At 35.5% G+C, this 16,531-nt stretch overlaps 1 protein-coding gene across 1 annotated transcript in view; it reads right to left on the bottom strand.

The window, feature by feature from the left end:
- The window catches only part of LOC107739047 (protein TANC1-like), a gene marked incomplete at its 3' end in the record, with an annotated part of 173,052 nt that overhangs the window by 15,116 nt on the left and 141,405 nt on the right, over positions 1 to 16,531 (bottom strand). Inside the window, exons 9-11 of the mRNA XM_016551016.1 lie at positions 15,496 to 15,678; positions 13,488 to 13,658; positions 1,881 to 2,112 (exon numbers count right to left, since the gene is read on the bottom strand). Of these exons, the coding sequence (XP_016406502.1) occupies positions 1,881 to 2,112; positions 13,488 to 13,658; positions 15,496 to 15,678 (586 nt within the window). The remainder of the gene's footprint in view (positions 1 to 1,880; positions 2,113 to 13,487; positions 13,659 to 15,495; positions 15,679 to 16,531) is intronic.

The following is a 16,531-nucleotide window of genomic DNA, read 5'->3' as shown; positions in this document are numbered from 1 at the left end:
GTCTCTCCTCTCGAGGCTGTATTGATCCAAAGCATCTTCCATTTCCATCATACAAACACAGGGTTTGTTTATCTGCGTCTGAAACGCACACTTCTACAGTAAAATATCGATCGAGCTGAGCAAAAGACTGGACCGCCACATAAAACAAACCACAATGACCTTGAGATCTCAGAGACTCGGAGAGAGCCTGAGCTTGAAGAGAAAAGAAATGCACGGATGATGCAGGAGAAACCTATAGATGATCAAGAGGGAAAAACAGAGGCTTTAATTCCTCTTCATAACACGTGACAGATCACGTCAATAATTAAGGAATTTAACTATTCTGATTCCACTTAATGCTTCCAGTAAAATCAGAGTGTTTTGTAAGAATGTAGACAAACTATTAACTAAATCAAATGTCATGAAAATCATTCATTTCCAGGATTTTCTTTATAAACTGAAGCAGGTTCTCAATTGTCAACCCTACAACCTTATTATTTCAAGAAGATTATAATAGATTTAATTCATTTCAATGAAACAATTTAATTTCTCAGAAATAAACCAGAAATGTCAGTACATGAGCATATTAACTAACAGTGGGAAAACGGATTTCTCTGCATTTAATGCAATTCACCCCATTCATACAATCTGACCATCTGCTGAACATCAAACACATGACATCTGACTCGTCCCGTGTAATACAACGCTTCAATCCATGATGCTCCTTCTGTTCACATAACCTTCTCTGAACTGTAACGGATGCAGGAGGAAGAGCCAAAATATTCATCACTCAATTGTGGAATTAAAATCAACAGGAAATGACATTTGCATCCCATTTTAATTCCATAATGTGATGTATTTCTGAGTGAAATGCGTGCAAGGACTGTCTGGATGGCATTGTTTTCTTTACATTATTGTGCAACTAATGGGGAAAAAAAGAGTGAGAAAATAGCTTAACTAGAATACGAAAATAACTTTTACTGTACCTTCTGATCACACTGCACAAAAGTGATGTTCTTCCTCAGTAATTTTGTCTTGTTTTCCAGTGCAAAATTGTACAGATTCCTGAATCAAGACACACTGAGAAAATGACTTAATATAATATGTCTTATTTTCTGAGAAATTGAACAAAATGAAGTGAATTTATGATCAAAACAAGACAAATATCTGCCATCGGGAAAACAAGTTTTCAAACCCCATTGACAGATATTTGTTCTTGTTTTAAGCATTTTTTTTTTTCCATTTCTCAGAAAACTGGACTTTATCTTCATTTTGCATCTCAGGTAAATGTATCTTGTTTTAAGGATGCTTAGATATTTGTACTGGAAGACGGGACAAAAATACCGAGGAAGACATTTTTTGCAGTGCATGCAACATTTAATGCCCTAACTATGAATTTAAGACTTTCTGCTCCAATTTAAGACCTTAATTTGCGGAAGGGAGAATTAACACTTTTTAAGACCTGCAGAAACCCTGTAATATTACTTCCAATAATTCCCAATTACATTCATGTTTTTCTATTAAAACAACAACAACAAATGTGGCACAGAGTTTGCATACGTGCATTTATTTGGCAGCCACAATTGCAAACAATTTAGTCGAGATCCGTGTTTGGATTTATTACAGTTCGTCACTGAGAAGGTTTGATGGCAGATTTCTGCAGCAAACAGCTCAAGCAACTATGAGAAGGAACACAGACTGGCTCTATTACACTTTCATCATGTTTGCTGATGTTTGTAGATCATCAGTGCTTTTCTGTATTCATTTCACCTTAAGCATGGAAAAAAGGTTGTCAACGAATATTTTTAGCCATAGTTTTCGTTAACGAAATGAACACTTCTCATAACCTTATCAGAAACCTGTTTGAAGCAGGTAGATGGGCCTGGTTTGTGTTTGTGTACCTTTGCGCAGGTTGACGAGCGGCTGGAGGATGCCCCTGCGGAAGGCAGCCATGGGGTCCTGCACGCAGGAGCGCAGACTGAGCATGCTCTGCAGGTGCGGCTCTTTCAGCAGCAGCTCTCTGTATGCAGTCAGCTGATGCGCTCGGCACAGGAGAGCAGCCACGCTGTGCACAAACTCAGGAACCAGACACGTGTACGTGTTATCAGCCTGACAGTAATGATACGCCACCACCTGCAGAGAGAACCAGAGACCTTAAAAACCTCATACGCATCTAATTTACATTCAGAATCATGGAACAGTTACAAGCATGCAATATTTGCTGTTATTTACAGTGGGTACGGAAAGTATTCAGACCCCCTTAAATTTTTCACTCTTTGTTATATTGCAGCCATTTGCTAAAATCATTTAAGTTAATTTTTTTTCCTCATTAATGTACACACAGCACCCCATATTGACAGAAAAACACAGAATTGTTGACATTTTTGCAGATTTATTAAAAAAGAAAAACAGAAATATCACATGGTCCTAAGTATTCAGATATTTCAGTTTTTCTTTTTTAATAAATCTGCAAAAATGTCAACAATTCTGTGTTTTTCTGTCAATATGGGGTGCTGTGTGTACATTAATGAGGAAAAAAAATTAACTTAAATGATTTTAGCAAATGGCTGCAATATAACAAAGAGTGAAAAATTTAAGGGGGTCTGAATACTTTCCGTACCCACTGTATATACAATATAATATATTGCCATTTTTACTCTATGCATTTGCTCTGAAATGCCTTTTTAAATCAGAGGAAACAATCAAATAAACAATGCATGTTCTCCAGTTTTTCACCAAATTAAAAAAGGAGAATGATATTTCATTATTGCACAAAATATTTATCATATGCACAAAAAAAACAGTAAATACACAATTATCTCGGTCCAAGTAAGAAAGAAAAGAACACCTACAAACAAGTAAACAAAATAAAATAAAATAGAATAATTATGGAATGTTTAAATCAACATGAAACAACATTTGCACCATATTTTACTTCCAAAAATGTGATGTATTTTGGTAAAATAAGATATTCAGTGAAAACAAATGCATGGAAGTACTGTATGGAAGAAAATAAAATATAAAAATGTAATATAATTATATACAATATATTTCATATATATTACCATATTTACTCTATACATTTGCTCTGAAATGACTTTTTTTTTTTTTTTTTTAAATCAGAGGAACAATTATTTTAACCAAACAGAAACTGTAGTCAAATAGATTCAAATTAATATTTAATATAAGAATTAAAACCTAGTAAAAATGCATGTTCAATGCATAAACAATGCATGTTCTCCACAGTTGTTCACAAAATAAAAATTCATCATTGTCATTTCCTGTATATGCACAAATACAGCAATGCACTGTAAATATAGCTGACAATTATCATGGACCAAGTTTATGAACATACTGACAAGAATATCAAATAAGTATATAAACAAAATAAAATTATAAAACTAAATTATTATGGAATTTAAAATCAACATGAAGCAACGTCCACACTACATTTTACTTCCAAAATGTATCTTTGGGTAAAATAAGATACTCAATGAAAAAAACCCCCCGCATGGAATAACTATATGGAAAAATTAATATAATGTATTAAAATGTATAATAATATAATATAATATAATATACTGCAGTTGATGCACAACTTTACAAATATGAAAAGAAACCAAAGGGAACATCTTTAGTAAATTCAGATGAGTTTACAATGATGTTTTACCTTGGTTTTCTTATTCTGTGGTAAAATAAAATAAAATATGAAAAATACATAATAAATGAATAAATAAATATATAGTGAGGATCTAAACAATATAAAATAATATAATATAATGCCATTTTTGGGCTACACGGTTGCTGCCAGAAGCAGTGCGGCATAGTGGTTTACAGATCAAGCTCTTTTTAAAACGTTTGGTTTCTATAACAGAGCTGCCATCATTGGCTGCTGAACTGAAGCTCATAACAGAACAGCAGGAGGTCTGTGAGCCCTCGAGGAGCTGCTCTCAATCCATGTTGATCTAACACTGAAGCCCAATATCATGCCACTGTTTGCACTTGATAAATAATGCAGCTCACAAATGAGAGCTTTTCTGACCCATCCCTGCCATCCAGTCATCCAGCAGTTATAAATGATAAAAGTTCATCAGCTTAATGGATAAAAACACGAGGACCTGAACACAGATGGACAGAGAAATGGACAAAGATCATTAAATGAGGAACATCTTAGTTTATATGCAAAATATAAACTGGGAACGGGGAAGATCTTAAGTGAATTCAGATGAGTTTACAATGACTTTTTCCTTTTCTGTGGCAAAATCAGTGTAATGGTCAACCTGAGTTGGTTTATTTCGTAATTCTTTATTCAACTCCTCCCTTGAAAAACCTCACATACCCAAAGGAAGCATCAGATGTAACAATGTATTAAGTGAAATATTTCTCTCTGAAGTGAAGCGATGTCCTAACAGCAGGGTTCACCACCATTCACAGGAGTAACGCTCACGATTTGCTCAGGAAACCTGGCAGAGACGGGTGAGACAGCAGGGCACCTTCTGAGGGACCCTCTTAATTTGTCTTAATTTATTATTGAAACCTCTCTGTTTGACAGATGGGGATATTTCCCATTTGGACAGGTGGGGTTAATAGGAACGGCACGGTCCTCACCCTGAGATGAGGTCTGGGAAAAGAGCATCAATCTAAAGTTCTTTAAGGTGGAGGGACCGTAAACTCGCTCGCTTTGAGCCAACACTCCCAAGCGCACATTAACTGGCTCAATGTCTTAATTGCTGTGCATTTCCCTCGACCCTTCAACACACTGATTAGACCATCATCACGCAGGATTTAGACAGCAAAAGAAATCTTTAGTTTGAGACACTCAGCAGCAACTAAACCAGGAGCAGAACTGTATATTCTTTTGGACATATAACATTTCTTATCACAAAGTCTACACACGTGTTCAACTACTATGAATATAATAGAATAGAATAGGACATTCAAAAAATAAATTTAAAAAAAACAATGCATAATGGAAGTATTATAGAGAAGGGTATATAGTATAGTATAGTATAGTATAGTATAGTATAGTATAGTACAGGCCCGGCTCCAGAATAAAATCTGGGTGCTTTTTAAATTAGTGAGGGTGCTCTCTCTCGCTATATAATATATTTGTGCCGTCCATTGCTATGGCGCAAGAGCGTTCCCTTTATAATCACTAAAAGCTGTCACTCATCTTAGTTCATCACAATCTCACAAAGTTACGTTACAATCAATTAAGTTCTCATCGCTGCACAATCTCTTATTTACATTATTATTTAGTCTACACTTTGTTATAATGAGATGATTCGTGCTGAACACAACACCTGAACAAAAACTCCGGCGATTTGAGCTGTGAGTGGGTTCTAATTTAAACACCTCTGATTGGCTGTTGGGTTAAAAAAATCTACAGATATGTCTGTGATTGGCTACATCGCTCAACGCTGCAAAAGATGTTGAAATAGAAACCGATCTCCAGAGCGCAAACCATAAACTACTGGATTGTTTGTCAAATCTGCATTGAAATGCTATTATTACAGCATTAAATGAGAGTGCTATTGATTTAGTTTGAGGGTGGTTAGCACCTTCTAGCACCCCCGTAGAACCGGCCCTGGTATAGTATAGTATAACTGCAGAATTAAAATGAACCAATCTTACTTCTGAAATGTGATGTCTGAGTGCAATAGAATATTTAAAAAAATGCATAATGGAACGAATATATAATAAATATAATATAATATAATATAATATAATATAATTGAAATCAACATGAAACAACCCATTTTGCTTCCGAAATGTGATGCATTTAAGTGAAATTACTATATAAAAAAAACATGATGAAAGGAAATATTATATAATATAGTATAATATAATATATGACCCTGGAGCACAAAAGCAGTCTTAAGTCGCTAGGGTATATTTGTAGCAATAGCCAAAAATACATTGTATGGTTCAAAATTATCATTAAAAATTATCAACCCATTTTACTTCCGAAATGTGATGCATTTAAGTGAAATTACTATATAAAAAAACATGATGATATTATAATATAATATAATATAATATAATATAATATAATGTGAGGTCTCTTCCTGTCTAAGTATGTTGAAAGTCAATAGTCTGGTGTGTCTAGAAGATTTACCGCCTGCGTGTATAATTGCAAAAAGGTATTAAAAAGATAAAGTTAATCAATTCTCCATCAACACAGCACCAACTGCAAATATGTGAATTAAGCAGTCAACAAACTAATGGAGAGAGCTTTACTAATCAGCCTGCGCTTACGTGACTGATGCATGCAGGGATTGATTGGAATACACCCAATTTCATTTGCAAAATGCCACACACTCATTTGTTAAAAATGTAGCATTACGCTGTAAACTGATTAGTGATGAGCCTCTAATTAAGTGCTTTTGTCTTATCCGTGGATGTGTAATTTGCCGCTGTCTGCTGTGCGCTTGCCGTCCCTGAGCCTCAGCGTCCACGTGGCTGCAATTCTCTTTAAATGCGACCAAATGACCACCCTGCTCACCTGTTGCCATGGTAACAAGCGAGGGACGGCAGGTCCCCCGGGAAACATGGTTGATACATCATTTAGCTCACACTGTGTTTGACAGAGGACAGCTCGGCCGATTAAGATGGAGATGCATGGAGCTCGACTGAAATCCAAAGCACTGCGCTTGTACTATGTCTCTGTACACAGCCTGTCTGATATCACTCGAGAATCTCCCGTCAGCATTGAAATAGTCTGTTTATCAGAGTGTCTTTCTAAAATAATGTGTACCTTTACCTGGGATGACATAGATCTATCAAATTCATAATATTGTACATGTTGCATATACTAAAATAGGTAACACCAAACTGTCAGCATCCATTCATCTGAATAACTAAAAGGTGCTTAATCAGATGAATGGATGTTTAACCTCTTAATTCGCCCTCATCTTATGTCATATATTTGTGAGTGTTTTCATAAAAAAAACATACATATAATAATAAAAATAAATAAATGTAAATATATTTTTCATTCTTGGTTCAAGTTCATATATAGAATACAAACAAACTTTTTATTGTTGCAGAATAAAATAAAATAAAATAAATGAATAATAAATAAAAAAATAATAGAGGATCTACACTCTTGGTTCAAGTTCTACATAAAATACAAAATTCATGTTTTTATTGTTGCAGGAAAATAAAAATAAAATAAATTATGAATAATAGATTTGAAAAACAGGATTTGTACATAGAATACAACCTTCATGTTTTTATTATTGAAGAAAAAAAAATTAGGAAAATGAAATAAAATAAAATTTGCTCAAATGGTAGAGTATCAGTAGAGGTCATGGGTTCGAGTCCCAAGGAATGCAAAAACTTTCAGTATGTATAACTTGAGCGTAATGCATGTTTCTTTGGATACATGCATCTGCCAAATGCAAAATAAAATAAATAAAATTTAAAAAAAAATAGGAAAATGTAGCAATTGTTGTAAAATTAAGTATGACGTATATTTTAACAGTTTAAATTTATTATTATCTGTTATTTTTGTATTACTTATAACCAAAGCCCTTGGCAATAAATCTTGTTGCTCATATGCATAATGTTTGGTGTGAACGCACCATTAAGACTGCATGAGGAATGTTTCACAAAACAATCATGACTTTCAAAAAGCTGGATCAATATAGAGGAGGTCCCAGCACCAGTACTAGTTTAGATATTCAGAGATTTAATGCAGAGATCGTGACTTCAGCAGCCACTGAGTTCAGCAACACTGAGAAGAAGAAAGCGGGTCTTTGGGTTCATGGCATCTCAACTTCAGTGCTCTGCATTTCAAAAGGCTGAAACACACCGTTCCAAACAACAGCGCTGGCATCGCTCCAGTCCCTCCTCTATGAACTTCAAAAGCAGAATCAGACATATTGAAGCAACACACATCCTAAGAAACACAAGACGGCATCGCCGGGATTCTCTCGCTTCACACAACGAACACTAATGAGGAACCTAAGACTGCATTCACACTGCAGGACCTTGCTGCACAGATATGATATTTTTACATATTCATGATTCTTTTCAATCAACTGGCCCACATGATGAACAGATGAGTAAATAAATCTGCTCGGATCTGTCCAGTGGGAATTGAAGAATTGGCGTCCTTTGAATTCATGAGTGTAAATTTGGACTGAATTTGCCACAAAACAATAAATTTAACTGGTATTTGAACTGTAATGACGGGAAGAGGAATTACTGTACTGAAATTCAGCACAGGTAATGCATCATGGGATATTAAGTGTCTTCCACAAGTTAATTTCAACTAAATACAAGTTTATATACACTATCATTGAAAGGTTTGGGATCAGTGAGTTTTTGAAATAAATTAATACTTATATTCAGCAAGGACGCATTAAATTGGTCAAAAGTGAGAGTAAAGACATTTATAATGTTACAAAATATTTCTATTTCAAATAAATGCTGGTCTTTTGTACTTTATATTTATCAAAGAATCTTGAATAAAATAAAAGTGTCATAGTTTCCACAAAAATATTAAGCAGCACAACTGTTTTCAACATTGATAATAATCAGAAATGCTTCTTGAGCAGCAAATCAGTATATTAGAATGATTTCTGAAGATCATGTGACACTGAAGACTGGAGTAATGATGCTGAAAATTCAGCTTTGATCACGGGAATAAATTACATTTAAAAATATATTCAAACAGAAAACAGTTGTTTTAAATTGTAATGATTTTTCACAATACAATTGGTTTTACTGTATTTTTGATCAAATAAATGCAGCCTTGGTGAGCAGAAGAGACTTGAAAATGTATCTATGTTAATTCAGTTCTGAATGGTGCTCAACGCTGGTGTGCAGTCAATCAGATCTCAACACTTTTGTTGCTCTTTGCACGAATCTGTGCCAGAAGTCTGTGATAAAAAGCTGAACCGGTTAACAGTGTAAATGAGACCTGAAACACAAAGACACAAAGCAACTGATTCTGCATCCTCCACCATAAACATGTCAGTCTGAGGGAAAACAGATCATCAGACTGCATCATGGGTCCTCCATTAAAACTGTGACATCAGCACATATTCATCACAGTCCATTAGCAGCATTACTGCATGTGCTCTTCATACAAGACAAAACAAGCTGCATGTCTGTCTGAGGCCATCTGCAAAGAAACAAATCTCCAAATCTATCTGAAAGCAAAAAACCAATTGAAAAAATTATTTAATTACCAGTTAGTCTGGTCTTTGCAATGTGCACGGAGAAACTTTGGTCACTTTGGAGTTGCATAAAACCTATGTCTATGAACAAAACAGATCTGAAATCATCTGAGGACACAGAATGAGTCACTGCTAATGACAAATAAAGCATTCAGCACAAACTCTCCAAAGCATAAGAGCAATTTACAGTGGTGTGAAAAAGTGTTGGCCCCCTTCCTGATTTCTTATTTTTTTGCATGTTTGTCACACTTTAATGTTTCAGATCATCAAACAAATTTAAATATTAGTAAAAGATAACACAAGTGAACACAACATGCTGTTTTTAAATGAAGGTTTTTATTATTAAGGGAAAACAAAATCCAAAACTACATGGCCCTGTGTGAAAAAGTGTTTGCCCCCTAAACCTAATAACTGGTTGGGCCACCCTTAGCAGCAACAACTGCAATCAAGCGTTTGCGATAACTTGCAATGAGTCTGTTACAGCGCTGTGGAGGAATTTTGGTCCACTCATCTATGCAGAATTGTTGTAAATCAGCCACATTGGAGGGTTTTCGAGCATAAACCGCCTTTTTAAGGTCATGCCACAGCATCTCAATAGGATTCAGGTCAGGACTTTGACTAGGCCACTCCAAAGTCTTCATTTTGCTTTTCTTCAGCCATTCAGAGGTGGACTTGCTGGTGTGTTTGGATCATTGTCCTGCTGCAGAACCCAAGTTCACTTCAGCTTGAGGTCACGAACAGATGGCCGGACATTCTCCTTCAGGATTTTTTGGTAAACAGCAGAATTCATGGTTCCATTTATCACAGCAAGTCTTCCAGGTCCTGAAGCAGCAAAACAGCCCCAGACCATCACACTACCACCACCATATTTTACTGTTGGTATGATGTTCTTTTTCTGAAATGCAGTGTTACTTTTACGCCAGACGTAATGGGACACACACCTTCCAAAAAGTTCAACTTTTGTCTCGTCAGTCCACAGAGTATTTTCCCAAAAGTCTTGGGGATCATCAAGATGTTTTCTGGCAAAACTGAGACGAGCCTTTGTTCTTTTTGCTCAGCAGCGGTTTTCGTCTTGGAATTTTTAGACCGATGAGCTTTGTAAAAATCGATGCGTTTCAGAAAGGTGGGGCATAGAGGAGAAACAATAATGCACAGTATGTGGAAAATAATGTGGTTTTTTTACCTTAAATCGCATAAACACATTTCATTACACCAAATACACAAAATAATGTTCTTTTTAGCAGCATCATATGACCCCTTTAAATGCCTGAACGAAGGTCTCAATAATATAGTTTTGCATTTATATAAGTGGTCAGTTTGCAATGTCAAGCGCAGACAAGAGATTGCTTAAGACATTTTTGCAAGTATATAACTGTTACCTTGTTATGATGTAAACATCTCTATTTTGCAAAACGTTTTTACACAAAGAAAATGGCCAAAATTGTGCTTGTCATAACAGTAAGTGAGCATATGTCAGAGTTTGCATGCAAATTAAACCAAAGGGTGAAAGTTTGGCCGGTTAACATGGTCTAGTTAGTCCCTGCTGATAGATGTTGTGACTGCACAATTCTGCAGGCCAAAATATAAAATTGGGGTCACACTTTATTAATAATTACTAAGGTAGTTAAGTTTAGGTATTGGGTAGGATTAAGGGATCTAAAATACGGTCATGCAGAATAAGCATTAATATGTGCTTTATAAATACTAATAAACAGCCAATATGCTAGTTAATAGTGAGAATTGGTCCTTAAAATAAGGCGTTACCAAAATTGGATTTACTGTATCTGTTTTAGTCCACATTGGGAAGAATATTATCATCCAGCTGCATGTAATCTGCTAAATCCAACTATAAGATATGAATATATTAAGATATTTTAAATATTAACATCATGAATTTCTGTTAAACTGCTTTGAAAATGTGTATTGTGAAAAGCACTATATAAATAAATGTGACGATGTGAAAAAGCATTTTAGAAAGCAATTCAAATTTATCTGTAAAAGTATTCTCATTAAACAATATGTTGCATGCAAAATATACATACAAATAGATGGATTTAAGCGCCTGGTTTACTTTGAGAAGCTCTCAAAAACATTAAATTGACTTTTATTCCATCTCCCGTCACAAAGGAAGCACGATAATTTAAAACACAATAATATTCATTGATGTTAAATTTAGGTTTAAAATGAACTATAATTCATTTTGACCTCTGGCAAATACAACTGCACACGACTGAACGAGAGAAAAAGGCAAAATATGAAAAACCCAGGTAATCAAAGAAATAATCAACATACACATCTTACATACTATCAGCACTGTAGATCAGGCAGAGGTCGTGACCCTGCACCTGTGATTGGGCTGCAGCACACCTGTGCAGTTTCATTAGGATCGCAGCTGAGAGATTCACGACTGTGAAATGCTCCATACGTACAGGAAGCTAAAACCAGACACAGCTTCTGCGGGAGGATTCTGTCCAGCTTCCACACAGTTTATCTACTAATCAACAATCAATGCTGGAATGTGTCAGATCAACATGGACTGGATTTCAGGCTTTGTTTCGGTTGATGTGGGTAAATGTGCATGTATTAGCCGTGAAACACAAGCTTCATGAGATCCGCCAACATTCACTCAGCATAAAGCTCACTTTCTAGAAAATGTAAGAAATTATAGCATGGCTGGGTTGAAGTCAAGGCATGCATTCCAAACTGTTTCTCACTAAATGAATGCATGAAAGAATGATATTTAATCATTTTCATTTATATGCACCAACATAATACTTCACAGTCATAAGCAACAATATTCACAATCAGATATTTTTACTAAAACATTTAAATACACAAAATAAATGCCACGCAGTGTGAGTGATAATGCAAATGAATCATTGAATTCTGACTGAATCGATTCATTAAAATGGGACAGTGTGAAGTGATTCACTGCAATGAATCAAACTTATCTACCCTAACACTGTTTATTCTACTCAAGTCTAAACAGAGCGATGTTATTAAAACACTTTCATACTCAGGAGTCACAAGACAAGTAATCCACACCACTCCTGTCCATCAATTAGCATCTCACAGCTTCTGCGGGAGGATTCTGTCCAGCTTCCACACAGTTTATCTACTAATCAACAATCAATGCTGGAATGTGTCAGATCAACATGGACTGGATTTCAGGCTTTGTTTCGGTTGATGTGGGTAAATGTGCATTTATTAGCCGTGAAACACAAGCTTCATGAGATCCGCCAACATTCACTCAGCATAAAGCTCACTTTCTAGAAAATGTAAGAAATTATAGCATGGCTGGGTTGAAGTCAAGGCATGCATTCCAAACTGTTTCTCACTAAATGAATGCATGAAAGAATGATATTTAATCATTTTCATTTATATGCACCAACATAATAATTCACAGTCATAAGCAACAATATTCACAATCAGATATTTTTACTAAAACATTTAAATACACAAAATAAATGCCACGCAGTGTGAGTGATAATGCAAATGAATCATTGAATTCTGACTGAATCGATTCATTAAAATGGGACAGTGTGAAGTGATTCACTGCAATGAATCAAACTTATCTACCCTAACACTGTTTATTCTACTCAAGTTTAAACAGAGCGATGTTATTAAAACACTTTCATACTCAGGAGTCACAAGACAAGTAATCCACACCACTCCAGTCCATCAATTAGCATCTTGTGAAGTGAAAACTGCATGTTTGTAACAAACCCCATCATTAAAGCATTTTAACTTCAAACCAATGCTTCCGGCTAAAATATGAGTCCATAATCCATAATATATTACCTTCTCCAGTGACAAAGTTGTCTCGTCTGAATCAGGAGAAAAATCTGCACAGATCAAGAACCGTTTACAAGCCAAAACAGTCCAAAATGGTTCTGAACAAATATGTGTGTGGATTTTGATGTAAGAGACAACAGGAGATGGACTTTTACACTGGAGCAAGCGTTATTATGGATTATGGACTCATATTTTGGCCGGAAGCAACGGTTTACAGTTAAAATGCTTTAATGATAGATTTGTTTCTCACAAACACACAGCTTTTGTCTTCTCCAGATGTTAACTGATGGACTGGAGTGCTGTGGATTACTTGTGGATTATTGTGATGTTTTTATCAGCTGTTTGGACTCTCATTCTGACGGCACCCATTCACTGCACAGCATCCATTGGTGAGCAAGTGATGAAATGCTACATTTCTCCAAATCTGATGAAGAAACAAACTCATCCTAATCTTGGATGGCCTGAGGCTGAGCAAATTTGTACTTTTGTATCAACAAAAGCATCATGAAAAGTGTGTGCATGTACCTTGGCAGCCAGGCGCTTGACGGCCTCCTCGCGGCGCTGCTGCAGCTCAGGTGTGCTGGGACAGCTGCTGGATCGCAGGGTGTTGGTGGTGCTGGGTGGAGGGGTCGGCTGAGGCGGCTGACTCAGGGGCAGATCTGAACTCGGCTCCCCACCTGGACATGTGACAGATGAAAATCCACATGAGCACGAATATCACCAGCTGCTGTGATTCTACTGAGACGAGTCAAATATCAATACACAAACATGTCAGACTGTCTAGGATAAGCTACAATCATGGATAGAAACCCTGTTTTAACTATTTAAAATACTTTTTTTTTTTTTTTTACATTTATTTAAAAGAGGGAATTTTAAATAAATATATACTGGAATGATTTTTTATGAATATACAAGCATCAAAGACATTTTTCTCTCAACTATGCATAAAAATCTATATTTGAACATGCAGTTTAATGTTTCTTGCAATTAAAAAGTAAATGCACATATGTATCACACAGTTGATAACATGCCTCAGAAAAATCAAATATGAACTAAAGATTTTTTTTTTCAAGAATTGTATACTATTTATTTGTTATTTGTTTTTATTGTTCAGTTGAGACTGAAGTACACTACAGTTCAAAAGTTTGGAGTCGGTAAGATTTTTTTTTCATAAAATTATGTTATTCAGCAAGGATGCTTTAAAGGGGTCATATGATGCGATTTCATTTTTTCCTTTCTCGGTTTTTGCAAAAATATGAAGCACACAAATGTTTTCAACATTGATAAACGTTTCTTGAAGAATAATCGACACTGAAGACTGGAGTAATGATGCTGAAAATTCAGCTTTGATTACAGGAATAAATTATATTTTAAAACATACTCAATTAGAAAATGAGAAAAATTTACGATCTATCAAACCTCTGATGTTCCTCATTATTTATCAGAACATTCAACAAGGTCAGAATAACAGCTCAACACCGACACACACGCAGCGGCTCCTGCAGAACACACATCAGCTTGAGTTTCATTAAGTTTTAATGATTTTGTTGTGGGCTTTTTTTTTTTGTAAATATTTCTATTTTTATTTCAGTTTTAGTAATTTTAGTACTTAAACTGTTTTAGTTAGTTGCCAAGGCCATTTTTTAATGTTGGTATATTTTTCATTTTTATCTTATATAATATAAAAACATTATAAAAATATTTTTTTCAGTAATTGAGATTTGAAAACGTTTTAATAGTTTTAGTTCTAGTTAACAATAACAAGCAGTGAAATCACGGTCACTAGTGACCAGTGACACTAAACTGAATTGCAATAATTACTGTTTCCAAACAGGTATTATGTTTTTTCTTTTTCTTTTAAAAAAAATTCTATATTTAGTCCTAATTCTAAATATAGAATTAATTCTATATTTAATTTATTTAAATTCAGTATCAGTTTTAGTAATTTTAGTACTTCAATTTAAACAATTTCAGTTGCCAAGGCAATATTTCTAATTTTCATTTAAGTTTTTTTTCCATCTAATATAATTTTATTTTATTTCAGCATTATTTCAATAGCCAAAAATCTTTTTTTTGGTAATTGAGATTTGAAACTATTTTTAATAGTTTTAGTTATAGTTTTAGTTAAGTAGTGAAATCACTGGCTCTGCTATTTAAATGCATAAACGGTTCCACGTTTCAATGCGCAGCGGTCGCATTGACCATAAACGTAGAACCGTGGAGAGAGAAAGATGAAATCATCCCGAATGCAAAACACCAGCAGCGACCGTAATAACCACAGTAAAGAATGAATGGGGAACAGAACCAGGTCACTGAGCAAACACACACACACACACACACACACACACACACAGACCGAACAATTAGAGACATTTCAAAAGCAACACAACCCATTTAAATCAAAGAGAAGTGAAAAACTCAAAAAATGCAAAAGCCAAATCCTGCAATATTTCACTTTTTTCAAGCTGTGTGTCAGGAGCATGTCATTGCACCAGCAACCTGTTTGCTCTGAAACTACTTTTCACACTCGCACCGAAGCTCTCGATACTCCCAGACTGACGCGTTCTTCAGGCAAAGACAGATGCAGCTCTGCAAACCTCTGCTTCCCTCTCTCTCTCCTCAGGGCACCTCCATGTTCACCCACCGCTCTTTCATTCGCATTCAACTGGTGAACGGCACCGCAGACCGAGTCTCTCTCACCGGCTTCACCGCATCGCTGAACACATCCACAAAGCATCAGAGAAAATCACAACCGCAGCGCTCCACTCTGCAATCCCAATGAAAGAGTGGACGGAAAAAAGGAGAGAGATGAAACGGAGGAGGAGGAAGAGGTCTCTCTATCTCTCCTCTCCTACACAGCGGCTGATTGCAGTTTGTAGCGGGCAGCCGGAGGAGAAATAATCTATGATCCTCCCAGAGAAAAAGATAGAAAGCTAATAAAACAGAGCTGAAGGAGAGTTTGGCCAGGAGGGAGACGGGTGATGGAGGGAGAAGCAGAGCGAGTGAGTGAACGAGCAAATCAGCTGCGCCCCTGCTGCATTTCTCATTCACTTTCAGCTTTAAACAACCTCACTGTGTCACACGCAATACTACAGACTAGGGCTAGGCAATATGACAAAAAAAATGTTTTAAGAATGTTTGACCAATTCAAGATTTCGATTGATTGATTTTTCTTTTTTTTTTGACATTTAACTAGTCGATTTCAAGACACATTTTCTTTATTAACCATCTAGTTAAAGAAATTTCTATTCCAAGTTCACCACACATGAAGGTGTCAACATGGTGTAAATGTAAAACAAAATCACTTGTTAAATATATTTGCAGAAAAGATGCATGAAATATGAAGGCAAATGTTGTACAAACTTGTCTTAAACATGTCATATGTTCAGAAATAATACAAGAAAAATGCTCAAATTCAAAACGACTACAAATGAACAAGGATGCATTAAATTGATTAAAACAATTCCCAGTTCAGTTCTGGATGGTGCACAAGCCTTGTGGAAAAAGCACCGTTACCTTTTTGAAATAATACTCAACTCAGCTAAATTTTATTTATAAAGCACTTTCAA

Source organism: Sinocyclocheilus rhinocerous, unplaced genomic scaffold (genome assembly GCF_001515625.1).
Source record: "Sinocyclocheilus rhinocerous isolate Xijiao unplaced genomic scaffold, SAMN03320098_v1.1 scaffold1096, whole genome shotgun sequence".
In the NCBI taxonomy this organism is placed as follows: Eukaryota; Metazoa; Chordata; class Actinopteri; order Cypriniformes; family Cyprinidae; genus Sinocyclocheilus; species Sinocyclocheilus rhinocerous.
This window is presented reverse-complemented; position numbering and strand designations above follow the sequence as displayed.